We start from the raw sequence: 27,527 nt of genomic DNA on the forward strand, positions 1-27,527 counted from the left end.
TACAAAGCTGTGTCAAACCCAGAGCTGTTGGACATGCTCCACTTAAAGAAATCCCAATCCCTCAGAGTTACACGCTCTAGGGACCTAAACCTTGTCACCACAACAAACAGAACATGCTGGAGGGATAGATTCCTGTCCCAGAGACTTCCCATACTCTGGAACAAACTACCTATCTATCAAACAAAGCTTCTCATTAGCACTCTTCAAGAAAAATCTTGATGACTGGATGGGAGATAGGAAATTCACCCCGGGGATCACTTCTGTGGCTCTGTTTGACAGGGGCACAGGAAAATAATTTTCTTGGGTGGCAAAAGCTTGGGTAGCGTTTGGCTAGGCTTGTATAGGCCCTAGGGCCAATAGCCTAGTACATACCTATGAACCTATGAAAAAACTTGGATTCCATAAATAACATCATTAAATTGTTGCGTTCCGGATTTCACTGTGTTCTATTTTAGCCATTTCTAGGTAGGAATAGTATTTAGTAATTTAAATGTCAGTGCATATTAAGGAATTTGTTGAGATGGAAGTTAGATTTGGGGTGGTAGGGACAATCAGGGGGTCTATATTATTCCAGCGAAAGTGCACATGTGCAACTATATAAAAGTCAACACATAATGCACGAAAGCTGGAAATCACAAACGGATGCAAAATCAATTTTTTTTCCTAGGGAAAAAATTCACACAGCCATTCGTGAAAAAAAAAAACTAAATTAAAAGCATAAATAGGTGGGGGGCTTTGCCTCCAACACCCCTAACATGGGGGGGATTGTGCCCCCACACACCCTCTAACTAAATATACCAACTTCAAGATCGTACTATAGCAACAGAAAGGGCAACTCCAGGTAGTTGGCTAACTACCTCCTTGCCCTATGACAAATACATCGAAACGCTCAAATGCATTTTGATGTATTTGTGTCGGTCTGTTTGCATTCACACAAAGCTACTTTCACTGGAATAATATAGACCCCAATCAGGCCCCCACCAATGTGCATTAAAACGTAGGAAAATGTTCCTTTAATGATGCTTTACCTGTCTCATAGTAACCTCAAAGACATGCAAATTTCAACACTTTTGATAAAATGCAATATATGAAAATTATAGAGAAGATCAGTTTGACACCCATGCTTTATTTGTGTACATAAAGCAATGCCTCCCATGCATTTATTGAAGTCTCAGTTCACTTACGCTTCATTTGTGTAAAATAAGGCAGTAAAAGCTTCAGCTCTATGAAACAAAGAATGAAAAGAGCTTCTGTGAAGGACAAGCCCCCCTGCACCCTGCAGTGTCGTGTGACAGCTACCCACAACATCTTCACTTATGAATGCATGCTAACCCCACAGACAATAAAAAAAAAAACAGATTCCATCAGTGCACAAATGTAAACTACCAGCCATGATTTCTTACAGGAAAACTGACTGTGGAGTTCTAGATCATCTAAAATAAATCAGCATGTTTAAACATATCCACTTTACAGTCAACCAAGTATATGGAAATCAAACGCAACACATATGCTTGTATTTCATAAACATCACTAAAAACAAAAAGTGCCAAAAAATTAATACAACTGTCTTACCAGACTGCATCCCCACATCAGTGTAAAGAATATCAGAAAAGCAACATACTTGGAGTTCTGCAGGTGCAGATTCTGTGCCTTTAGAGAAGCTACAAGGAAGATGATGTCAGTTTCTAAATCGACAACGGTTTGCTTCATGGTGAGCTGCGAAGGTTTGCTGTCCCAGTGCTCAGTGTACAGGGCATAGACACTTTCAACAGCCTTTTCTCCGCCGGGCAAAGTCAGTCCCTTAACCAAGTCATGCAGCTGTTCTCTGGAAAGATATACAAAATGTAACTTTCATTTCATTGCTTTCTGCATTGCCAGCAAATGAAACCTCAATGAACTGACTATCATTCATTAAAGCCAGACGTAGCAACAGTATGCAGCTAATACCAACGGGAGCACAACTTTGCAATTTTCGTTCTAATTCCCTTTCACTTCTAATGCCTACCAATGAAACCCATTTTATTCTGTTACAGATCCAATAACAAAATCATGCATTTATTAGCTTGCTTATCAAAAACATGATAGCAGCAGTACAAAACATGCACTATGCAAGTTATCTTCAGTTAATTCATGCACTTTACAGAAACATTCTTGAATATTCTAAGCAGCAGTTTGAATGGTTAACTTAATTTCATTAATGAAAAAATGTTACATTTATTTCAAATATCAGAGCTATTTATAGTCATAATAAATCAGACTTTGAGGAAGCTGTACTATACATACCCAACTAGCTAGTAGCATGGTATATTTGCTCCAGACATTAACAAGACTCAGTTGTAGTATTCACTTTTATGTCTAGTAACCTTAGAGATCGCTATTTAATGTGTGGAGAGATATATAGGGGAGAGGAATCAATCATAGTTTAAGTTTGGTAAATTTTAGGATTGACAAACTCTGGGGTTACTTGCCATATAATGCATAAACAAAACTCTTCAATGATGTTAATTATGATCAAAAGAAATACGCATATCTATTTCTCATTCAACATATGTGTGAAAACTTACTGTGTATTCTGATAAAACTTGAATTATTGATGCTACCATCACTATGCCTGCCAGCATCTGTCAGTTCAGTTTTGTTTTACTGCACACGGTCAAGCACGTTTATTGGTAGCTTTTGACCACAGGAGGCCTAGTGGATGAGGACAAGCTGATAAGTGTTTCCTAAGTAAACCTATATCTTGGGAATAAGGACAGCCTTGCTGAGATCATAACAAATTCCTACTCTGAAGAAATAAAACAGATGGCGTTTGGATGATCTGAGAAGTAAGAGGACAGCTGCCTCTACTAACAGTCTATTGAAGGAGAGATTGTTATCAATCGTGACACCTAGCAATTTGGTAGTAGAGTCAGGTGATATAATGGTACCATTATTTGACACAATAGAGAAGTCAAGTGTAGGGGATCTGGTAGTAGGTTTAAAGAGAAGTAGTTTGGTCTTTTTGCTTAGGAGTAGACAGCGTTTTAGGAACCAAGTTTCAACTTTAGAAAATACAGCTTGAGTGTTAGTTTGAAGTTCAGGAATGGATTTAGCAGAGCAAATAAGAGTGGAGTCATCAGCATATTGAATGCAGGTAGCCTGAGGAATGGCTACTTGTAAGTCATTTATAAAGAGGGAGAAAAGAAGTGGTCCAAGAATAGAGCCTTGGGGGACTCCAAGGGAGATTGGTAGAAGAGATGAGAGTTTGTTATCCCAGAGGACAGCTTGCTTCCTGTTAGTGAGATATGAGCTAAACCAGTGGATAGTCTCAGGTGCTAAGGAAAGAGATTCGAGAATTTTTAGTAGGAGAGAGTGGTTAACCATGTCAAAGGCTTTGGACAGGTCAATGAAGAGCAGAAGACAGGACATTATTATTGAGATTATTGTTAATATCTGTAAAGGAGAGCAGAGCAGTAGTTGTGCTATGATAGGGCCTAAAGCCGTGTTGACAGTTTGTCAGTATTTTATTTTGTAGAAGGTGATTCATTAACTGATGGTGGACACATTTTTCCATTATTTTAGCGAGAGGGGACAATAGTGCTATGGGTCTATAGTTAGAATGTTCAAAGGAGTTACCTCCTTTATGTAATGGTATGATGTAAGAGATTTTCCATACATCAGGGATGGTTTCTTGGTTTATGGTCCTATTAATGAGAATTGAAATGGGATAAGCTATTTCAGAGGCTGCTTTTTGAAGGAATTCAGAAGGAAGCTGGTCAGCTGAGGGGGTGCAAGGTTTAAGTTTGAGAATGCATCTCTGTATAAAGGTAGTGGAGATGGGTTGAAGCCTAAAGGTTGGTAGTTTGGAGGATGTATGGTCATGAATGCTGGTATTGTCACTGGATAGATGGGAGGCCAAGGAATTAATAGTATTGATGAAGAATGAGTTGAAGGTGTTGGCAGTGTCAAGGGGAGGAATGTTATCAGACCCAGAAGGGGGGGGGTGGTAGTCTGTCCAGGGTGAAGAAGTCTATTTAGGGTTAACCAGAATTTTTGAGGATTATTGTGATTCACTTGCTGAAGATTGCTATAATAGTTCTTTTGTCAGAGAGGATTGATTTTTGGTAATATTTCTCAGGTGTCTGAAAGTCTGTTGGTCTATGGGAGATTTGCTAGTTAAGCCATTTTAACCAAGATTTGTTTCTAAGTGACATTTTTTGTCTAGTCTCTTTCGTTAGCCAGGGGGCTGGCTTAGCCTTAATTCTAATAGAACGTTTTGGTGCATGATAATCAAGAATAGTTAGGAATGTGTTGTTAAAGTAATTAACAGCTTCTTGAAGAGGAAGTGTTTTTAGTGGGTTCCAGTTACAAGCCTTTAGTTCCGTTTTAAAAAGGGTTGGGTTAAAGCATTTGAGGTTACGTAGGGTCCTATATAAAGGAGAGTAATTAGAGGTATTTTTTTGTCTAATAATATAGGTTAGGTTGTGGTCACTAATGTCATCAGGTAGTGTTCCAGACTGATATTTAACTTGAGGTTTGTTTACCAAAATCCAATCAAGAATACTTTCTTTGTTATTAGTTTTGTTGATCCTAGTAGTGGTGTTAATTGTTTGAGTGAAGCCGTGGAGATTAATGTGGGATGCTGGGTTGTTAGTGGATATTGAGGACCAGTCTAAGTTGAGGTCTCCTAGTATTATGGTTTCTTGTGGGTAGGTGGATGAGGCCCAACTGAGGATATTTTCTACGGTAGTAGAGTTATTTCCAGGAGGTAGATATATACAGATGATATAGATAGATTTTTTGAGGTTTAGTTGCAGCTTTGAGATAAGAAGTTCAGTTTTAGTAAATCCAAGGTTCTCATAGGGTACTAAAGTTATTTTTAGTTCTGTTTTGAACAATAGTGCTACTCCTCCGCCTTTTACCATTCTTGAAGTCTCAAGATATTATAACCTGGTGGTATGATTTCAGTGTCTTTAGTAAAGGGTTTTAACCAGGTTTCTGTTAAACAAAGAATGTCGAAGGAGTGGAGATCAAGAAGAGAGTGGAGTAGGGTGATTTTGTTATAGACGCTTCGGATATTAAGGTGTCCAATGAGTAGAGTATTTGTGTTGGAGGTTAGTGATTCATGAGAAGTGTGTAGAGAAACAGGTGTAGCTTCAGCTGAAAAATTAGATGGACCAGGGTTGGGGTGGATGTCACCATCTATCAAGGTAGAGTGGTTGTAATGCAAGTAGGATTTGTTAGGGAAGTTTAGAAAGTACTTAAGTTTTCTAATCAAGAGGTTATGACATTTTATGTGAGACAATCTGTGGTATTTAGCTAAGAGGTAGCTAGAGGTAGATGTGATGTTTAATTGAGAGAGGTGTAGGCTTTTGAAATGTGAGGTTGTATGTTTAGGAGAGTAGTTGAAGTGGAAATTGAGTTTAGTTTCATAGGAGGTTAAGGAATAGGGCAGAATGAGAGAGAGGGAAGTGATGAGTAGAAGAATTAGTATTTTTAGGGTGTTGTTTTTTACAGAGATCATGGAAGTATGTTGGAGGATGTTCGTTGACATGTTGAGATTATGAGACAGGAATAGACAAGTGAACTTTGGAAGACTATAGTGTAAGGGTGTATAGCTAGTTGGAAGATACAGGATATCAAGACAGGATTCAACATATGTGTGAAAACTTACTGTGTATTCTGATAAAACTTGAATTATTGATGCTACCGTCACTATGCCTGCCAGCATCTGTCAGTTCAGTTTTGTTTTACTGCACACGGTCAAGCACGTTTATTGGTAGCTTTTGACCACAGGAGGCCTAGTGGATGAGGGCAAGCTGATAAGTGTTTCCTAAGTAAACCTATATCTTGGGAATAAGGACAGCCTTGCTGAGATCATAACAAATTCCTACTCTGAAGAAATAAAACAGATGGCGTTTGGATGATCTGAGAAGTAAGAGGACAGCTGCCTCTACTAACAGTCTATTGAAGTTGCACTGGAGGATGGAAAGAGAGACATCAGACAAAATGTACAGAACAATAGAGAGTAGAGTAACATTAATCAAAATGTGAATTTGTACTTACATCATGATTGGTTGTAAAGAGGAACATAAGGGAAAATATGAGGGTCATTGAAGAGTATAATATAACAAACCCAAAAACTAAATTCTGCCTCGCTTTCATTTCAAAGCAATTATGTGATGACTCAAAGAATGCACTCTGCTCTGTATATTGTGTGTTCTCAACACCTGGTGTTATGACCACCAGTTCACAGGGTCTAGCTTACCTCTACATCATCTGTATCTCATTTTACAGACAGTACTCTCTGTCCAAAGGCAAAAAATATAAATAGTCAGAAGCCCAAAGGAAACAACAGTTATTTTGGTATTCTATACGGAAATATTTAATACCAGTATATTTTCAAAGGAGCAAGTTATACATTCATCTCACATCCAGTTCTACATGCAACTTAAACTTCCATCATAGTGTCGGCTTCCTGAGCTCCCAAAATTGTGTAACTTGAAGGAATACAGCATATGGAAAGATGATAACTTGCATAATTTCTCCCTCTTATCAGTGCAATGGACTGCTACCCACAAGAAATGTCATTCCTTTGAAGTACTCTTAGTCCAGAGATGTTGATGTCTGTTTCAAAGTTTCTGGTGTCATTCTGAGGGGATCCAGTATCTGTCTGCCTGGGATGACATGATTGACAGACCTCGATGCTTTGCCAGAAATGGCCTGCATCTGTCACCCCTGGGCTTCCGGATACTGGCCAAGGCTCTTGCCACCCCTAGAGTGTCTTTTTTAGGTGATGTTCCAAAGACCAAATTACCACCATAACAGCTACAAACAAATGCAATCTGAGGGTCATGTTGCTCAATGCTAGAAGTCTAAATCTCAAAATGCACTCACCTGAAGCACTCCTTAAAATGGAGAACATTGACACTTGTGCTGTAACAGAGACCTGATTCAAAGCAACAGAAAGCACCCCTGCACTACCAGGCTATAACTCATTCTACACCTTTCGGCCCCAGAACTCGGACCGAAGCTCCAAAGGTGGTGGTGTTTCCATATTTATAAAGGATGCACACACCTCCAGACTGGTAGCCCAACATAACGCATCAGAGATACTTCAGGTGCAGCTAACATTGGGTAAGACAGCAATTCAGGTTGTAGCCTGCTATAGGGCCCCAACCATGTCCCAAGACTCACACTCAACATTCCTAAGCCCCCTGGAGAATATTAGGGTCCAACCTAACACTCTCATACTGGGTGACTTCAACTACCCCTTCATTAACTGGGAAAACTATTCATGTACCAATACACTTTCCCAACGTTTCCTGGAATTCATTAATTCCAATGCCCTGGACCTGCTCATTCTTACCCCCAATAGAGGTCACAACATCCTTGACCTGGTCATTACTAACATGGGCAACCATTGCTCTACACCAATAGTCAACTCCTCCCTGGTTAGATCCGACCACAAACTAATCACCCTGGAAATCAACAATCCCCCCCCCCCCAAAGGTAACCACCATGAAAGATTTCTCCAAAGCTAACTTTGGGCTCCTAAAAACAGAGGTGGCTAACTTCACGACACCCATGCAAATGGAGAATAGTTGCATGACTGCCGAATCATACACCAATGCACTGTACGAATAAGTACACAAATGCATGGAGCTTCCCATACCCAGTAGAACCAAGATGCTCTCCTCCAAAACAAGGAAGCCAATCTGGTGGTCCCTTGCCATAAACAAACTCTACAACAGAAGGAGAAAACTGATGCGGAATAAGGTGAAGTCCCAAGACTGGAAAAAATCCCTTATCAGCCTCAACAAAAGGTTGAGATCCCTCATCAAATCCTCTAAAGCTAGCTATGAAAACAGAATTGCAGCAGATAGTAAAGACAACCACAAGGCCTTCTACAGTTATGTAAAGAATCTCCATGGCAATACCCAGATTTGCTCTGAGCTACTGCACAATGGTACCTCCTATACCGAGCCAACAGATATTGCCAATATACTTGCCGACAGATTCAGTATTCAACTTTACCCCTCTCTCCCCCCCAAAGGACCAGTCACAATACCAGTAGATTGCCAGGCATCCAGTATTACTGCTGCGCAGGTTAAAACAGTACTGTCCAAGGCCAAGAATGCAGCTTCCTATGGGACCTGACAATATCCCTGGCTGTGTTCTACATGAACTACAGAGGGAACTGGCACCTCACCTGTGTGCCCTGTTCAATCACAGCCTCACCTCAGGCTTTGTCCGTATGGAATGGTGCACTTCTACAGTCATCCCTCTCCACAACGGAGTAACTACAGACCCTGGGAACTATCACCCCATTAGCCTGATGAGTCTGATATGCAAAGCTATGGAACACATCATCATGGACCTAATAAACAAGGATATAGGGAATCTCTAAACTCTGGATCCCACACAATTTGGTTTTGTGAAGGGTAGATCATATCTGCTCAACTTGGTCAACTTCTATGAGTCAGTCACCAGAGCTGTGGATGAAAGCAAGATGGTTCATACAGCCTACCTTGATCTGGCCATGGCCTTTGATACGATTCCTCACTCAGGCATCATAGAAAAACTCACTAAGCTAGACATCAACCCCTATATCACTAGGTGGGTTGCAAACTTGCTCACAGGTAGAACCCCAAGTGTGAAAGTAGCTGACTCCAAGTCAGACTGCTGACCAGTCACGAGTGGAGTCCCACAGGGTTTGGTCCTGGGTCCTCTCCTGTATGGTATCTATTTGTCAGAAGTCCAGGCCAACACGAAGGGACTCTGGCTGACAAAGTTCACAGACGATTGCAAGTTGGGAGCTATTATTAACTCCCCAAGTGATGTTGACATCCTACAGAAAGGCCTCACTGAGATAAACAACTGGTGTCAGAACCAAGGCCTTAAGCTCAATGCCAAACAATGTTTCGTTATCCTCTTTGGACAAAACCCAGTTCCCATGAATTACCACACCAATGGTAGTCCACTGAACACAGAAGGCACTATAATAGATCTGGGAACACAGGGTGACAGCAACCTCTCTTTTGACCACCACATTGCCACTGTGGTCAGAAAGTCCTTCTATGTGGCACATCTCATTACTAAGGGTTTTGCATCCAGGAAGAAAGAGGTCATTGTCTCCCTCTACTCTTCCCTCATTAGGCCAATCATCGAGTGCAATGCCCCATTTGGCATGTACCTCACTAGACACCTGCAACAACTGGAGAGGCCGCAAAAGTACCTCACAAAGAGGATCCTAGAACTTAAACATTTGTCCTACATGGACAGACTCAAAAAAACTCCCAAAGCTTAGAGGTGATCTCTGCTTGACTTACAAAGCCATGTCTGACCCAGCTCTGTTAGAAATGTTACATCTAAAGAAATCCCAATCCCTCCACACCACATGCTCCAGAGACCTCAACCTCATTACCACAATCAACAGAACATGCTGGAGGGACAGGTTTATAACCCAGAGACTGCCCATGCTATGGAATAGACTTCCATACATGTCAAGCAGAGCACCTCACTTGCCCTCTTCAAGAGAAATCTTGATGAGTGGATGGGAAATAAAAAATTCACCCCACGGATCACTCCAGTGGCTTTACTCGACAGAGGCACTAGGAACTAAAGTCAGGTGGCACGATGCCAGCGTAATCCTATGGGCTAGGCTTTTAAAGGCTCCAGGGCCATTAGCCTAGTACACACCTATGAACCTATGAAAACAGATACATATATAGATAGTGGTACAATGAGGGCTTGAAGGTGGCTACCAGACTGTTATCATATTTTTTGTCATTTGGACCAAGGGTCAGGCTCATACTGATTGATCAAACTTAGCATCCATGGTAATGAAACTTGAAGACTGTTATTCCTAGCTTGCAATTTCCATTTCATATGCAATTATCCAAATACTCATAAACGAAGAAGTATTTTTTCTGGCAACTAATTAGGTACTCTTTCATAAAAGTTCCCCTATTTTTTATGTTAATATATTTTGTAATTATGCATTACCCACTCTTCTGTTAGCCCTATTTAAGTTGTAGGTTAAACAGTGGATCAAATAGTACACAGTCAAACAATTCTTCAAATACTAAGCAGACATCCCTTTGAATAACTTGTAAGATACTGATTATAGTAGAAAACATTTAAGATGTCTTCATAATGTGACTCCAAGACCTAAACTTTTTTTTTCATATTTCTGGATGGAAAACGATTTTGGTTAAGTGTATAATTATTTTGATGATTTTTTTAATTAGCTTAATGCTCTATAAACAGATAATATGAACTACCAAAGCTTGGTCAAGAAAGCCAAGATTTACTTAAAACATCATTAAATATAGGAAATAGGATTTATCTTAGACAAGTCTGTACTGTTCCAAATCAAGCAATGTTAGGACTTCTTTCTTTTTTCATTAACTGGCAATTTGTTTTCTAATAACTTTATATTGGGTACATATTAGGCTTACCAGAGGCCCAAGTATACTTAAATAACAACCCTAGGCTATCTGATAATTACATAATTTATAAAACTGCCTGATAATGTTTATGTATAACAACATTTACTTAGTGATGTGTTTAAATATGTATTTGTCTTTAAGGGAGTAGTATAGAAACTTTCTTCCCAAGCCTTTACTGTCGGTCATATCAAGTCAATTCTTTTTTTTTTTTTTTTTTTTTTTTTTGCTTAAGACTACTTAAAAGGTGGTGGCATTACATTTAGAACTTTAAAAGTTACCATATATCCCTGTTTTTTGCCCTTTTTGTGGGAGGTCAGAAAAATGTTACAGTCTAAAACTACTCTCAGATGGGGTTTTGGTGATCCATTAAAAACAAACCTTCAAAGAAAATGGCATCCATTTTGGTCGTCCTTCATCTCCCTCTGTCTCTCAGGTGTTTACTACAGTTGACCACAAGACTCTGCATGCCTAATTGTATTCTTCTCTACAGACTCTGTGGAATGGCTTTCAGATGGTCTCAGAGTACTTTCTTGTTCTGTGGAGTGTTATAAAGTTTACTCTGTATATACTATTACCAATGAATATCCTGAGTAGTACAGGCTCAACTGTCATTGCTTTACATATGATATTAATATTTATGTACCCTTTTTGTTGGAGTAATATGAACCATTTAATAAAAATGCATGTTTTTTTCAAATTATTATACTGGATATCAAAAACTAAAAGATAAACTCAAACAAAACCATTTTTTGGTATAATCCACTCTTCAAAGTGTTTAGCCTTTTGAGTATTTCTGCAGTTCTACAAGGGGAGCATGCAGCAGGTATAAAAACTTGTCTGACTATGTGGTGATGAATTTAAATGCTGGAACATCTCGTAACAAGCAGTATTTAGTTTCCTCTTACATTAGTTACTTCAATGGCTTTATTTAAAGTTACTTGTGAGGGGCCTTCACTTTCTCTAACTCAAACAAAACACCACAGCCAGAGACCATACTTGTGCAAGAAATTTACCGGGTCTATATTAGATACTCGAACGTTTGAAAGTTCGACTATCATATGGTCGACACCATATGATTGAACTTGCAAAAGTTCAAATATCTAATAAAAAAAAAATAATAAATTACACAAAACACCTACCCGAATGCTTTAAGCATTGGGAACAAGCACTCCTGCACCCCCCAGACCCCCGCTCTTTAAATATACCAACTCCGAGATCGCACTACAGTGCAGAAAAGGGAAGTTTTTCCATTCCGCGCTGTATGGAGATCTCCATTACAACATTCAAACATTCAAAAATCTGATCATATGGTGTCGACCATATGAGATTTGGAATTTTGAATGTTCAAACATTCATTATAGACCCAAGTCATCCTATATCTGCCTTTTTTCTGTATATACCTTTCTGGTTTAGTGTTTACTGGTCATTCAACAGATAGGTAATACTTTTGATATTTCTGACTCTGTATGACCTGTGATTGGCTTACTTATTTTACATTTTTAGCTTAACTTTATCCCTTATCCTGTCAGTTGTGTGTGTGAACTATGACAGGCTGAAACAAGGATAAGTTATTTATGCATGTCTTTTCTTTTAACCATTTTGCAGAACTACCTTTTTACTAATTAAGCAAAGGCGATATGGTTAGGATTTTCTTATCACATTGAAAATTCTACCATTAAATAGGCATAAGGTGATGAATGTAAGGATTATTTTAGTCATCTGTATACTTAACATGATTTAATTGTTTACATTTAACATCATATATTTAATATCTTTCAGTAGCATAGCTAGGGAGGGGTGAAGGGGAGAACTGCCTGTGTACAAAGTGTTAGGGAGCACGACTGGCCATCCAATCCAATCCGTCCTCATTGTTCTTTAAGTGCATACTGGTTTTTAAAAGCTGGTATAGAATTTGTGGTCAACCTGAGCATTGCAGCACTCCAAATGTGGTCTAAACTGTAGCAACTAACTTGCTACATTTGTAGCAAGCTGTTTGCTACAGTTTAAAGTAAAAAAGATGTTTTTTATTTAATTTTTTTCTTTTTTTCTTTTGAAGTCTTAACTGTAACAACTGCTTGCTACAGTTTAAAAATAAAAATATTTTTTTATTAAAATTTGAGTGGTGTTGTGCTCCGTGTGGGGTATAATCTCTAGGAAATGCTTGCTACCTTTGCAGCAAGGACCAGATTGACTTATGCATTTCAGGTGCCCCAACTACCTAATTGCAAATCTTTTTATCTTTTTTTTTTCTGCTTCTTCATTGAAGAACTAAAATAGGAGGGATGGGCATGTATCTGGTTATGGCTCACAGGATAAGCAATGCAATGACATTAGAAATGTACTTATTTATTTTACATTTGTTGACCGGGAGTGTCTGACTGAGCTAAACCCTTTTCCAGTGGAGGCCCAGGAAGAAAAGCTCTAGAACATACAAAAACTACTAGAGTGATATTCAATAAGTTACAAATCACATACAGTAGTTGCCAGGATTATACAATACTATAAACAAAAGTATAACAACAATTCAAGCTTAAGAAGCAAAAATGTTGTAGTTTAAAAAAAAGTTAGCTAATCTAAAGTTTAATAACCAGATTAAAGGAAAAGTTTTGAGAGTTACATAGAAGGAATGAGAATGTAACAGATAAACAGGACTAGGTTGGTTGGTTATGGTCAGGGAAGGTGCATGCAGTGGCAGGTCCAGTGTTTTTCGAAGTAGTCTTTGGTGGCTAGCTTAAATTGTTTGGGGTGTGTAAGGTTCCTTATTTCTAGTGGGAGTTTGTTCAATTCTATAGAGGGGTGGTAGCTGTATAAGTTGCACCTTGTCTTAGATTTAGGTTTGTAAACAGTTAATAGGTCTTGGTTTGCGCTTTGGAGATGTCTGATAGGGGAATAGAGGGAGATGAGGGATGAGAGCGCTGGGCAGAAAGCTGGCTGACATAGAATGGTGTGTTATGGGAGATGAGGGATGAGAGCGCTGGGCAGAAAGCTGGCTGATATAGAATGGAGTGTTATGATTTGGAGCTGAGACTGGAGAAACAGGTGTGGTAGTTCGAGCCAGTTCGGGTATTTTAGGGAGAGGTAGTGGTGGGATTTATATGTTTGTTGAGCTGCAAATCTGGCTATCTTGTGATAGGTCAATTCTACTTTGGTAAGTAGGGAGGAGTTCAGATTTGTGAGTATTTGGGAACAGTAAGTTAAGCAGGTAGTATGTAGGCATGGGAAAGAGTAACCATAGCTTAAGGGGTGAGGAATTTGTTATTCCTGTACAGAAGTCCTAGTTTCTGATGTTTTTTTTCTGATGCAATTGTTAATGTGTAGATCAAATTTGAGTTGATCATTAATGGTAATGCCCAGTAGTTTTGTGCTAGATTCGACTTCTATAGGGACATTATGGAGAAGGAATGCTTAATGTGGTTAACAGATTTAGGAAGAAAGAGTAGCAATTTTGTTTTTTTAGGGTTGAAGATGAGTTGGTTATTTGTGAGCCATGTCTCTACTGAGTTAAAGGATGTCTGGGTATTAGGAGTTCAGTGGGTAAGTTAGCAATACTGATGACTGTAGAGTCATCTGCATATTGGACAATGGAAGACTGAGGACAAGAGGAGGGAAGCGAGTTGGTAAAGATATTAAAAAGTAGAGGTCCAAGTATGGATCCTTGGGGGACACCTGTTCTTACTGGAAGGGGGGTAGATAGTGTTGAGTCCCATCTCACTGACTGTTGCCTATCAGTGAGATAGCTAGAGAAAAATGAAATAGTGCTGGGGGGAGAAGTTAAGGTCTGTGAGTTTGTTATGTAACAGAGAGTGAGAGACAGTGTCAAAAGCCGTTGATAGGTCAAGGAATAGGCAAGATGTGAGTTTATGATCATCTTTGGCTAGAGAAATAGTGTTGAGGAAGAATAGTAGAGCTGTGGTGGTGCTATTTTTGGGACGGAAACTATGCTGTGTAGGAGTGAGCAATTTTTCCTGTATGAGATAATGCATAACTTGCTTACATATGCATTTCTCGAGGACTTTTGAGAGAGGAGAGAGGATAGCCATAGATCTGAAATTAGAGATTTCTGTGGAGTTACCTCCTTTATGTATAGGGAGAGTGTAAAATTGTTTCCAGATAGACAGAACTTTAGATTCAGAGACGGAGCAATTTATTAGGATAGATACAGGTATGGCAAGGGAGTTTTTAGCAGTTTGGAGAAAATATGAATGGATACTGTCTCCAGATACTGATCATGGTTTGATCTTAGAGAGTAGAGTTTTGATGTAGTTAGTGGGACCAGGTTTGAAAGTAAAGGAGTTTTCAGTGTTAGTAGTTGGGGGGGGGGTTCAGGGAGATTAGAAGTGTTACTGTTTGAGGGTTTGGGGTTTAATAGTCTGGAAATAGATTCAATGAAATAGGTGTTGAATGTGTTGGCAGTTTCTTCTTTTTAAAGTAGCTTGTCAGGACATGGGTTTGGTGAGGTCGGGTTGCCAGGATGTAGTATCTGGTTTACAGCATTCCAGAATTTCTTTGGATCAGATTTTAATGTTGTTGGGGGATTATAATAGAAATCTTTTTGTCTTTGTTGATGAGTTTTTTGTTTGATTTCTAAGTTCTTTGTACTTTTGCAAGTCAGCAGGAAGTTTGGAATGTACTCATATTTTCCAAGCCCTATCTCTGGTTTTCATAAGGGTACGGGTGTGTTTAGATAACCAGGGGGAGAGTTTTGCTTTTGTCCTTACTTTTCTGGGTGGAGCTTGAGAACTTAAGATGCCAATGAAAGTTGAGTTGAAGGCTTTTACTGCATCATCTAGTAGGAGCTGTTTATGGAAGTTCCAGTTAATTCTAGAGAGGAGGGTATTAAACATGTCATAGGTTCATAGGTTGGTACTAGACTATCGTCCCTAGAGCCTAATTGGCTGAACCTCAAGGTTAAAGTTGGAAAGTGTATGGCAGGTAATAAGCTGGTGTGGTTTAGAGAGATGGGTGGTATATCTGAGCACTTTTATAGGTGAGTGATCACTCAGGGAGTCTGGTAGTGTTTCTGGATTATGATATTTGCTGGGATTAGAAACAAGTATCCAGTCTATCAGGGAGCTTGGAGAACGAGAGTTATAAGTATGGGTAGGTTGAGAGATTAGTTGTTTAAATCCACAGAGATTTATATGATGGGGAGAGTTTTAATTTCAGAGGTTCAGCCAATTAATGTTTGTCTCCAAGAAGGATGATTTAATTAGGGATATTTTGGGAGAGATATGAAAGTATATTTTCCAGTAGAGGAATGTTGTCCCTGGTGGGATATATATGGCTACTACTGTTATGACAGTATAGTCATTAAGTTTAAGATTTGCTGCCAGTATTTCTGCAGGTGTAAAGGAGGGAACTGGTTGCTTAGGATGGGAGAGAGTGAGGTTATTAGAGTAAACTATGGCAACACCACCACCTTTTTTTTTAAGCGGTCTTGGTGAAGTATGTTGTAACCAGGGGAGAGAATGTCTTTATCTTGATTTTGGGGTTTAAGATAAGTTTCAGTTACAGAGATAATGCCTGGGGTATGATAAGCTATCCATGCATGAAATTGGCTTAGTTTGTTAAGGATACTTCAAGTATTGATAGAATAGAAAGAAATTTGTTTATTTGATATGGATGTTTGGCTAGTATTGGGAGAGGTATTTTGTGTAATGCTTCTGAACGACTAAGAATAACTGAAGTGGCATGAGATAATGGCAGCTTTATACAGGGGCAGAAAATAACCCACATCATTACCCTGTCAGAATTATTCAGGAACCTGGCAGATGCAGATCCTGATGAATAAAGGTAGAATATAGGACTGGCAGACATGCACATGAGTAGAAAGCCCAAGTATTGTACTGCTGCAAGAATCCTTTCAGACAAGATCAAGCACTTTCTACACAGAATATATTACATTTGCAGATATGAAAATATGGTCATATTCAAGACAGTCACAAGCAACAAAGACAATCACAGTTATATGGGCACAGCTCTGGCATTTACTCCATTTCTGACATATTTTACAAGGCACAGAAATGGGAACTGATTGGCTCCTGCATTTCAGGAGCCCCAGGTAAATGATCGCAGATCTTTTTTTTTTTTCCCTTAATGCCATGAACTAATTTCCCCTAATAATATAAATATCACCTGGGATCTTCCCTGAAAAGGTGCTATTACCTAGTGAGACTAACCCGGTCAGCAAAGGATAAATAAATAAATGTGTTAGAAAAAACTGTAAGAATGCAAAGTGTTTCATAATCTTGAAAGCTGTAACACACTTAGCACTGCAACACAGACAGTCAACAGTTTTAAAAGCTATGAGACACTTCTCCAGAACACACTTTTTTTTCTGTGTGGCACTGCAAAAAGTTTTACAGCTTTCATAGCTGTAAAACTGCTTCTGATATTGCTGTCTTATGGCTGCTAGGTATGTAACTGCATGAAACCCAATCATAAAAGCTTTCAATGACACATACCATAGAGGTTTATAATTGTGTCTCCCATCAAGAACAGTTTGTTATTCCTGAAGATACGCACGTCAAGAAATTCACCTTGAGAGCAAAGCCTGAAAGCTGACTCTTGATTTTGACATCATCAATACATAGCAAAAACAGTTATGATCAGAGAGACAGTCATAATTCCCTGTAGTACATTTATCTTAAAGTGTATCTCTGTATTACAATAGTTAAAAAAGTGTCTGAGCACTAAGCGTTTTACAGCTTTGAAAACTGTAACACACTTACCACTGCAACCTAGGGAGTGGGGCAGCACAGAACAGCAGTGGGGAGAAAAAAAAGCTTTAAAACAAGTAAAACACTTCATTCTGACAAATAAAAAGCTGAATGAAGAGTTTAATATTTTAAATGCTTTTTCAGTTCCATCCACTGTTTTGTGGTAGATGTTTAGTGCTGTTAATATTCTAGCAAGTGACAAGAGTTTATCAGCAGCGTGAGGTATCTAACAAATGCATTTTTAATCTCCTTTCTGAAATCAGAAAGGGGGTTAATACACCTGTCTTTTCCCTGACTTTGAAGTGTAATCACTGTGTTTCATGTCCTACAAAAACTGTTAGGTACCTTTGAAAGCTGTTATGACTGTGTGTTATGTTGCAGCACTGTAAAATTGGTTTAACTCTCTGATGATTTGGGACTTTATTTAGGGTACTCCACATGCTGCATCTATTCATTTTCATGTCCTGTAAGTCTAACATTTGATTAATGATTGACTTGGTTTGATCTCAGACTATGCAGTGGAAAACAAACCCCATTTTTGGATATCTGACATTTTTTCTAATAAGTAATCTGTATAATATGCACAATGATAGCTAATTTTTAAAGTTAAATTATAATTATTAGTTAATTCTGCATTTTCTTACTCTGTTACAGAGTGAAGGGGCTGATTAACAGCAGGAATGTCCACACCAGCAAACAGATGTCCATCCATGTTGTTGGTTCCAAAGATATAATCTATATCTTCTGCATTGTGGAATAATTTTTGAGGCTCATCTGGGATAAAATCCCCATCGACAACTGGTGCAAACCCGAGATAGTACAGAAGTGGGTCTGAAAAAAAAGTAAGACATAAATTAAAAGCTAACATTGATCCAAAACTACACTGACACTTAACATATTCTGTGCATCTTACCAAAATGCTGCTTCTTAGTCTTGTACTAAATAACATTATCATTCAAAGAATCTAGATAATGAAACAATGACGTTCGATTATTAATGTTTAACAGATACAAAATCAACCACAAGTAATTCACCTTACATTTTTTTCCTTCTTGAATATCTTTGCAAATATTTAACAAGCAGAGACTTTGGATGTTTTGTTACTGGTACTCTACATCCCCAAGCATACCCCTCAACTTCTAAGCAAAAGAAAACCTGGTCAATGCCAAAAATAATGGGGTGGGGGGGTGGGACAAAGGCCCAAAATCAGGGACATATTTTAAATATTGCTCTTAGAAATGCAGAAAGCAGCTAGAATAAAGGCGTTTGAGTTTGCATGCACTTTCTGAAGAAAATGAAGTCTGAAACTCAAATGTATGCCATTACTTAGTGACTTCAATCCTCAATGATTTGACAGAAAATACAAATTTTATGAGAAATACACCAAAAATATAACACAAAAATCCAGACATTCTAAGAAAATCAGTTGAGAGTAGGGGATCCCAGGTCTCTCAAGTAGTTGGTTGAGTAAGGCTTGTACACTAAATAGCAAAGTCAAAAGGTTTTGTTTTGTCATGGGGCACAATATATTGTGCCTCTGGGAGCAAGAAATATTGTTTTTGTGGCAATCATATTTTTGGGATCATAGTGTGAATAAAATATTGGGATCTAGCAAGGCAAAGATTCTGAGGCATTTTTAGAATTACCCTGATATGTTTGGAGCCTTAGAAAGGGGACGGGGGCTAATGCCTTGAAATATTTATGAGCAATGTCAGGAGAAAAATAATATACCTTTATACTTAAAATGTCGCCTAAAGGAAAGTGTGACATTGTTATAATAACTTAAATATGGAATAGTCTTCATAATCCACCATTATACATACATAGTTTTAAATGGCATCATAACTTTTAGTTGAATGATATTGGAGGTGGTATCTTTATTTATGCTAAAGATAATTATATTTTATTCACTGTTTTAACAGCTTAGAAATATCGGAGTCAGTATAATTTCTAGCCAAAGAAATGTGAACATTAATGGCTTCTAAGTCCGAAGTTCAAATTTCCATGTGGCTACAGTAAAACATTTTATTCAAGACTTTGAATCATGCTTCAAGAAGAACTATTTATTACTTGCTGGAGATATGAATGTCCCAGATAAATGTTGGGTCACTTTATCATCTATCACAGCTATAAATGCAAGTTCTTAGGTATCTCAGTACTAAAGGGTTACAAGTGGATTGTCAACACCCCACCAAGACAGAGAAACATCCTTGATGTAATATGGGTTAAAAATGAAATTCCCATCAACACATGTGCTGCATGCCCAGGGCTAAGGAACTCTGACCACGTAACCATTTGTCAGGAGGCACAGATGTGGTTAACAAGAATACATCCAAACCTACCTCTTACAGAAAATGTTGCCAGGGTAATTATGAGGTAATTACAGAGACTTGCATAGTTAGGATTGGTAAACAACTCTGTCCAACATATTTGTGTAAAAAGGCTGGAGCTATTTCTACCAGAAGTTAGATAGTGTTATACATCTGTGTTCCAGCAGATAATAGCAATGGGTCATGTTCCAATAAAGCTCCAGGGTAGAATGCAGCTGTATAAAAATGTTAGAGCCATTAATTTCTTCAAATCCCATTCTGTCAAAATTTAGTTTTGCAGCATTTCATTAAAGTTGTTTTCATTGACTGCTGCAGTTAAACAGCAAACTGCAGCTCTTTGGAGTATAGAAGTTATCACCTGTCCCTCTTTGTGAGTGACAGCCCCTCTTTGGGCAGTTGTATTCAGCAAAAAAAAAAAAAAAAAACCTAAAAAATGGCAAATGTCCTGAGATTTTAGAACAAAAATATTTCACAAGTTTTATTTAATAGTTGCATAAAACAGTTATTTTGCATCTGAAACAAACACCTAAATGCTATATGAAATAGCATAAGCAACTCAAATGCTACAAGAAAAAGCTTCTATTTTGGCAAAAAAAAATGAATCTCTGTCCTTTGCACTGGCCATGGGTATGGTTTGTCCTGGAGAATCTCACGTTTATACAAAGAATGTTCCACTTTGGGGCATTTGCAAAGGTGGCAACCCTAGAGTATAGCAGTGAAATGAATGTCTATGTTAGTGGTGGATATGAAATGAGTGCCATGTGGCAATACAGTGCTGCAGTAACGGAGACTAGCCTCATGTGCTATGTATGGTTAGCATGAGAAGCCCTGTCCTGATTTTACTAAATTTTGTAACCCCCCTGCTAGAAAAGGGCATTTTTCTAACATAGTAAAAGGAGAACCATATCTGTGAGTTCAAGAGAATTTGCATGTTGACAAGAAACATCAAAATGAGCTACATGTTGTAGTCAGTGAAATAAGAAAAACGTTGATACAGTGAAGTTTGAAAAATTCATCCAAGGCAAGTAGGTCAATGCTATAAGTCAAAGTGTAAGCAAGAAAGGTTGAGAAAAAGAGTATAAATGTTTGTTTAAAGATCTTTTTCATGCACAGGGACTTGAAAACACTGAACAGACAGTTACCAGAGGGAGCCATTTTGTCAAAAGTTGCTGACATTAATAAAAATATATGAATATAAATATAAGAAGCACAAAATCCCTTTTTCAAATTATAGCACTTAAAACATAAATTCTAGTATTCTGAGTTATATGGCTTGAGAGACGTTGGGGGTGTTAAAACAAATATATAGCATGAAAGCAAAGCTTGCATGAGTAGGGAAACAGTCACAAACTCACAGCTACATCACAGATACTGGTTGCAAAGTGTGTAATTTATATGCATGAAATCATTATGCTGCTTAGAACACTGTTGGAGAAAGGTGCAGCCTGCAAATGGAGCAACGAACACAAAAAGATTTTGAAATGCTACATAAACTAATCATAGATACGCCGACATTACAATAATATGAAGTTAAGAAGTTGTCTGGTGTGAAAGTAAAATCAGAACAACATGAACAGGATGAAATCTTACAAAAGAAAAGATCTCAGCTGTTTATAGGGCAAGTATTTATGGATACACAAAAGAGAATTGCTCAGATGCAAAATTAATTTTTATCCATACTGTATGTATGTTAAAGATTTTCTAAGGGATCTAAAGAAAATAATTCACAAAGCATACTCAAAGTATATTTTCTAATAGAAATATTCAAAGTCCAAGAAATAAGATTAATCAGAAGTGTCATAACAACTACTGCTGTAAGAAAATAGAAATTGGAAGAACTACATCCAGTAGAGAAAGATTCTTCAGGCCAAGTCTCTAAGAAATGCAGAAGTGATGAAAGATATATCCCAAAAAGGAAATTAGATACCTTAGAATAATCCTATTAAATACGCTTTAGATATTCTACTGTCTAAGAATTGACCATGATTCTCAGTACTGAAAAGTTACATCCACATTGTGTTTGTGTTGCTTGCTCACCACCCTGACGAGTTCACATTTCAGTGGTACACACTGATGAAGTTGTGAGCACACTTTATGCTTCCACTTTAAACCCTGCACAGATGAATGCATCTCTGCCAAGATAGCATAAAATTGTGAAGTATAGCTGGATTTCTTCACATGGATACTTTGTTACATCACCCTCACCCTCCAAGACACTGATGTGATCCAAAAATCCCTATTTCTTCTTGGAAACCTTTGAAACAATGGTGGTGGATTTTGCAGTCCCCTGTGAGACAGAGGTAATCTCTGAATCCAAGACAGCTACATCTATAGATGCAAAACATCCTCTGTCTTCTCCCCTGCTGAGAAAGGTGCTTGCAGATTACACAGCAAACATTATCCCTGCAAGATGCCGGATAGGTGATCATTGCTCTGTAATCATTGCACTAAGAGTTTTAATTAGGGTGGTTCAAGGAGGGCAGCTACCCTGTGCACAAGCTGTTAGGAAATACTAGTATTGATAAATGAGGCCGCGAGCATATCACAACTGTATACATGAATATCAATATACTGCAAATGTAGACGTGGCAAAGCATTTAGTCTGTGGGAATCTGTGGTACTAATTAGAGCAAGCTGGTCATTGTAGTTGCAGCAAGCAGACTGCTACATTTAGAGTTCACTAAAGTTTTTTTGAGTCCTCTACTTTGAATTGGGGAGGGGGTACCAGTTTGGGGAACACTACAGGGCACAAGATGACCTACCTATGGTTCTGCACCACTGTAGCACTCCCATCATTTTTCTTAGAGTCTAAACTACTGGTTTACTTTATTATTACTTCATCTTCACCTTCATTTGTATTCTTTTCTTCTTGAAATCTGTTTAGTTTCCAAATGTGTATTTTTTTGTAACCTTTTTAAGATTTTCTTGCCCAGATGCTGTTGCTTTCCCATATTAGTTGTTAATAAATATTTCAATTTTAAATCAATAAGAGGAAGTTAGAGTTCCCTACTGTTCCTGTCGAGGCTAGGAACTATAAAAATGCAAGTTATTTTTGCTAGGGAAGATGACTCGTGGATGTGGTAGGTAAAGCCCAAAAGAAAGTAGTACCTTTGTACACATGTTGTTGTGTCTTTCGGCTTTTCCCGGTTAGGGGTCACCACAGCGGAACTCTGGTCTGCTAATGATTGGCAGTAGATTTTTATGTGCCGAGTTGCCGGCCCTGATGCACAACCTCCAATGAAGGTATGCCCATTCAGGCATGTCTCCACACAGAAGATGCTCTAGCTGAATCGAACCGGACAATGTCTTACTGTGAGGCAACAATGCTACCGCAGCACCACCACCGCAGTGTAGGGAATATTCAGATCAGTGTATAGCTTCAGGATCTGAGTTTGGAAGAATTATATACTGATGACAAGATGCCTTGACTTTAAGAGCAAGCCAAACTAGACAGATGCCCGAGTCTCTCTCTCCATTAAAACATGCTTAGCTAGCAAATCAGCAGTGAATATCCCACACTTTCCTGTGAAGCAGTAAACACAAAATATGAAATAAAATAAGGTTTGCTTCATGCCTGGCTCTTGTACTTCCACAAAACAAAATAAATGAATAACACTTTCTTCTTGCCTGAATCTAGTACTTCCTATTGCTTAAGAAAAGCAATAACGTAAATAATATTTCCTTAATACCCAATCTGAAAATTTGGTTAGTCAGTGACTTGATTATAACTTGTAGCTATACATTATGAACAAAGACAGCTAAACATAGCTAGGTTGATAAGCTGCATCTGTTTCATGTGTAATGACCTAGGTGTCATCTTCTATTGTACATATCTCACTCTAGTTTTACTCTCTATGCTTGATTTGTTCATCCTGCACTATATTATATAGCTCAGTGCTGTCTACTGCAAAATGAATACCAATTCTAGTTTTATCTACTACTAAGCAACTTTCTGTAAACTGACCTTTCCTTGTTTGGTTATCCTAAACACAAAAATGTAAACAAATAAATGGCATATGGCGTCCTTTAGCACTACAGTACGCAGACAGTGCCTTCATTTTTTTCTGCAAAATTAAATAAATCCATTCATTAGAACAGGGCATGTAACGTATTTTAGCCAACAAACAAGATGGCTTCCATCTGGATTAGAATTCCACTACTAACCTGTTCAAAGTACGGATAATGGCAGACTTACATTTATCATTTATTTTAAAGTCCTTAAATGAACCTTTGACCAAGATTATCACATTTTACTTCCTAAAAACTGAACCTATTCTTTTTCCACCCCTGTTATTACATAGTTTATTAACTACCTCATAAGTCTTTCTCAGCCATGTTGGCACTTCAGTCTGGTGTGGCTAATAGATGAATAGTAGTTCCAATCCCACTCCATATATTCTTCAACTCATTATCTCTTACATTCATATACCCATATTGTAACCTCATTTTATACGCAGCAGTCATGCTCTACTAATATCTGGTAACAACTGTAATTAACTACAAACTCAGCCTCACCATAAAAATTTACACCCTTCCCAATGGTATCACCTTCAACAACTATTCATAACTACCCATCCACATGGACAAAAGTAAACAGTATTTTATCAACAATAAACCCATTAAATTCCTAGATCACTGCAATAATCATACACTAGCCTTTCAAAATTGGAAGTGCATAAGACTATATCGCCCTCTAACATTTACATCTGCAGTTCTACAAACATGTAGAAACAACAATATATACTGTCCTTAGCAATTTAAAATATTCACAAAAAATGTACAAGTCACATTACCCAATATTTACATTTCACAATAGTTTAGAATGCCCTACTTCCTCATCTTGAATATAAGCTACCCCTAACAGTCATAGGTAATACCACCAAACTCTTACAAAAAGCACAAAACAGAATAGGAGGGTTTGTAAAACTTTCAGGACATTGTATTCATCCTTAGAAACCCCTGTCATATGCCAACTCCCTTCCCATGATTGGAAGCGACATCAGTTTATTTGTAGTCACAATATATCAGATACCGTATAATGAAATATAATGAATTCTGTCCACCATTAGCTAGTAAACTATATCACAATGAGCCAAATTATCCAAAACAGAGATCAAATTCTAGGTTTTAACCCCATAACATACCCCAGTTTCATAATCAAAATCATTAAAAGAGCATTATACAAAAATGGTCCCACCATGCAGAAATCTGTTTCCACAAATATTAAATAACAACCCATAATATGGCTACTTAATGGCTCTGCCAAATCATTAAAAAACTCTGATTGTTCCTGTTTCAATTCTACTTGGCCATCTGTGTCTATTTCACAGTTTTAATCCATTCCCTTTATCTTCAATTCTTTCCTCAGTTGGACTCCACTAACCTTTTTACCCAGCTGTCTGCTCCAGCTTTTCTTTTCTTTTTAAATACTACTTTGAAAATCATTTGACCTCTGAATAATACTGAATCTTGATCCTTATCTATAAGCACGCTCACTAATAATCTCCTGAGATCACTAATAAAGGAGTGTCGCGCTGTGTAAACATCTAAACAGCACTGTTTACATAAATGACCATGTGAGCTTAACCCCAGTATGAGAGGTTCAAAAACATTCATTTGAAAACCACAAGCTCTATACAAACAGTTTTATTTGTATCATTCTATTCTGCCTCACAACATTGTTTGCATGTTGTTTGAATATAAGCAATTTCTATATGTGGAAATAGTCTACGCATAAATATATGTTTGGTTTTTTTGGGTTTTTTTTTTTTTTTTTTGTTTTTTGTTTTTTTTTTTTTGCTGTGACCTTGATTGCAGCTTAGCAAAACTGGAACAGTGATCTAAAATGTTCTAAACTCGCTTTGAAAAATAACAAAGTGAAGCACCTGGGGAGGAGAAACCAGGAAGGTGGTGTCCATTTAAAGCAAAAGCAGCAATAACTACTGAAGACCTGATGTAGTTTTATCTAAAGGTAAGCAAGCAAAGTTAGAGAGCCGCAGAAAGGCTCACTGTATGCTGGGATGTGCAGAAAGATGCATCATCAGCAGAAAGCAATAAGTTATTACCCCTCTGGAAATACCTCCATAACAGCACTGTTTACCCCATGTTCATAAGGACACAGACAAAGGAAACGCAGCAAAGAGGAGAGCAAGCAGAATACTGCAAGGAATGCTGTAGATGCCATGGAAAGAAAAAATCTTAGCATGTGTTCTATTCAAGAAAGGAGAGCAAAAGGCAACAATATATAAGTACACTAACAAAATCTGCAGCGTTCAGATAAAATCACCATTTAGGAACTGCTATATATGAGGGCAATGGGACAGAATTTAAAAACATAAAAAAGAGAAACTCTGAGAGGAGACAAGGAATAATAATATCACAAAAAGAGTGGCAGACAACTGAAAAAGCATCCCAGAAGATGAGTAGAAATAACAGTAAAATTCAGGAATTCATGGTGTAGACATAACGCTTCCTTTAGATGGATTAGAGAAAAACAAGCTGTTAGTCACCTAAGAAGGATCTACACAGATCATGCAATAGATAAGAAAGGGGTGCACCAGTTGGAGTGAACCATTTTTATGTGTTGTTAAAACATGTTTCTGTGTACATTTTATGGTAATATTTCTTGTGATTGTATTGTTATTTGCCCTTCATATATGGAACCTGGTTGTTTACTTTATACTTTCTGATCCAAAAACAGAGCTCACATGCTAAACAAAGGAGTGTCGCACTGAGCCCATATAATCTACAATGGGTAGAAGAATAATGCTGAGCAAAAGATGCATTATCTTATCTACCGTTTTAAAATCAAAACAACATTTGGTGAAGAAGATACAGATCATCAAAACTACCACTGAAAAATTATGAGAGCATTTCCAGAATATTTCATTTTTGACTTACATTCTAGATTTAGAAGATCAATGCCATAGGCTAGAGTTATCATTTTGGGGTCACTCTGTTTCAGGCAAGCCACCATGGCAGCATTATCATCCACTGGACAGCCAATCTTCGCTGCAACCTGCAACATAACAATAAAAATTAGATGACATTGTCAGGAAGTTCAGAGGCAGAACTACACTCACGCAGTAAAGTGGGGAGAGGAAGTTTTATACTGTGAATATTCTGATTTACTGCATCATCTTCATCAAGATCATCATACTGAGGCCGAGCCTATAAGTGGTTATTGTTAGATTGGTGCTCTACACCAGTAAACAAATAGAAATAAATAAATAAATCATCATCTCAAAAATATCTAATTATTATTTAATAAGAAAACTGGTAGTACTACCATTGAGTTTTTCTCATCTGGCATATTATATTACCTGGCTGGCATAAAAACAGCTCTAGATGTTTTGATTGATCACCAGTATTTAAATGAATAGTTCACCTGAACTTGTCCAGTTTAATCCTCCAAACACTTATGCTCTAATGCCAGCTTCACTGGTGTAAAGGGATAAAAACTACGACCCAGACTACCCATGTTCAGTTATGGGTTGAAACCTCATTAGAGCTTGCAGGGGAAGTGGCAGAGAAGAATGATGAGACAGACCCTGCTTGTCTCTCTCTGGTGGGGAAGAATCAAGGAGTGTGCATGCAGCGAAGAGGTTCCAGGATCAAGGAGTGCACACCCAGAGAAGAGGTTCTAGGATCAATGAGTGTGCCCCCAGAGAAGAAGTTCTAGGATTTAGCAGTGCGCCCCCCAGAGAAGAAGTTCTAGGATTTAGGAGTGCGTGCACAGAAGACTGCTTCTATGATCAAGGAGTGCTCATCCAGAGAGGAGGTTCTAGGACCAAGGAGTGTGTGCCCAGACAGGAGGTTCTAGAATCAAGGAATGAGTGCCCAGAGAAGGGGTTCTATGTAGAATCCGTGCTGGTGACACACCTGTAGATGCTTGTCTTTCAAAATGGCAGAGTTGGCATGATGCTTGTCACAGAGGCTAGACATACGTCTCACTTACATCTAGTGTATGCCATCTGCTAGGGATATGCACAAAGAAAACAAGGTAAGAATCAAAGGAGGAAAAAAACAAAAAACCTCTGACTCCC

At 38.1% G+C, this 27,527-nt stretch overlaps 1 protein-coding gene across 1 annotated transcript in view; it reads right to left on the bottom strand.

The window, feature by feature from the left end:
- Positions 1–27,527, bottom strand: part of LOC122790388 (bile salt-activated lipase-like) — a 199,330-nt gene that overhangs the window by 32,904 nt on the left and 138,899 nt on the right. The window contains exons 7-9 of the mRNA XM_044057901.1: positions 26,383–26,500; positions 17,797–17,983; positions 1,622–1,825 (exon numbers count right to left, since the gene is read on the bottom strand). Of these exons, the coding sequence (XP_043913836.1) occupies positions 1,622–1,825; positions 17,797–17,983; positions 26,383–26,500 (509 nt within the window). The remainder of the gene's footprint in view (positions 1–1,621; positions 1,826–17,796; positions 17,984–26,382; positions 26,501–27,527) is intronic.

This window comes from Protopterus annectens, chromosome 16.part0 (assembly GCF_019279795.1).
Source record: "Protopterus annectens isolate FY-2018-M chromosome 16.part0, PAN1.0, whole genome shotgun sequence".
In the NCBI taxonomy this organism is placed as follows: Eukaryota; Metazoa; Chordata; order Ceratodontiformes; family Protopteridae; genus Protopterus; species Protopterus annectens.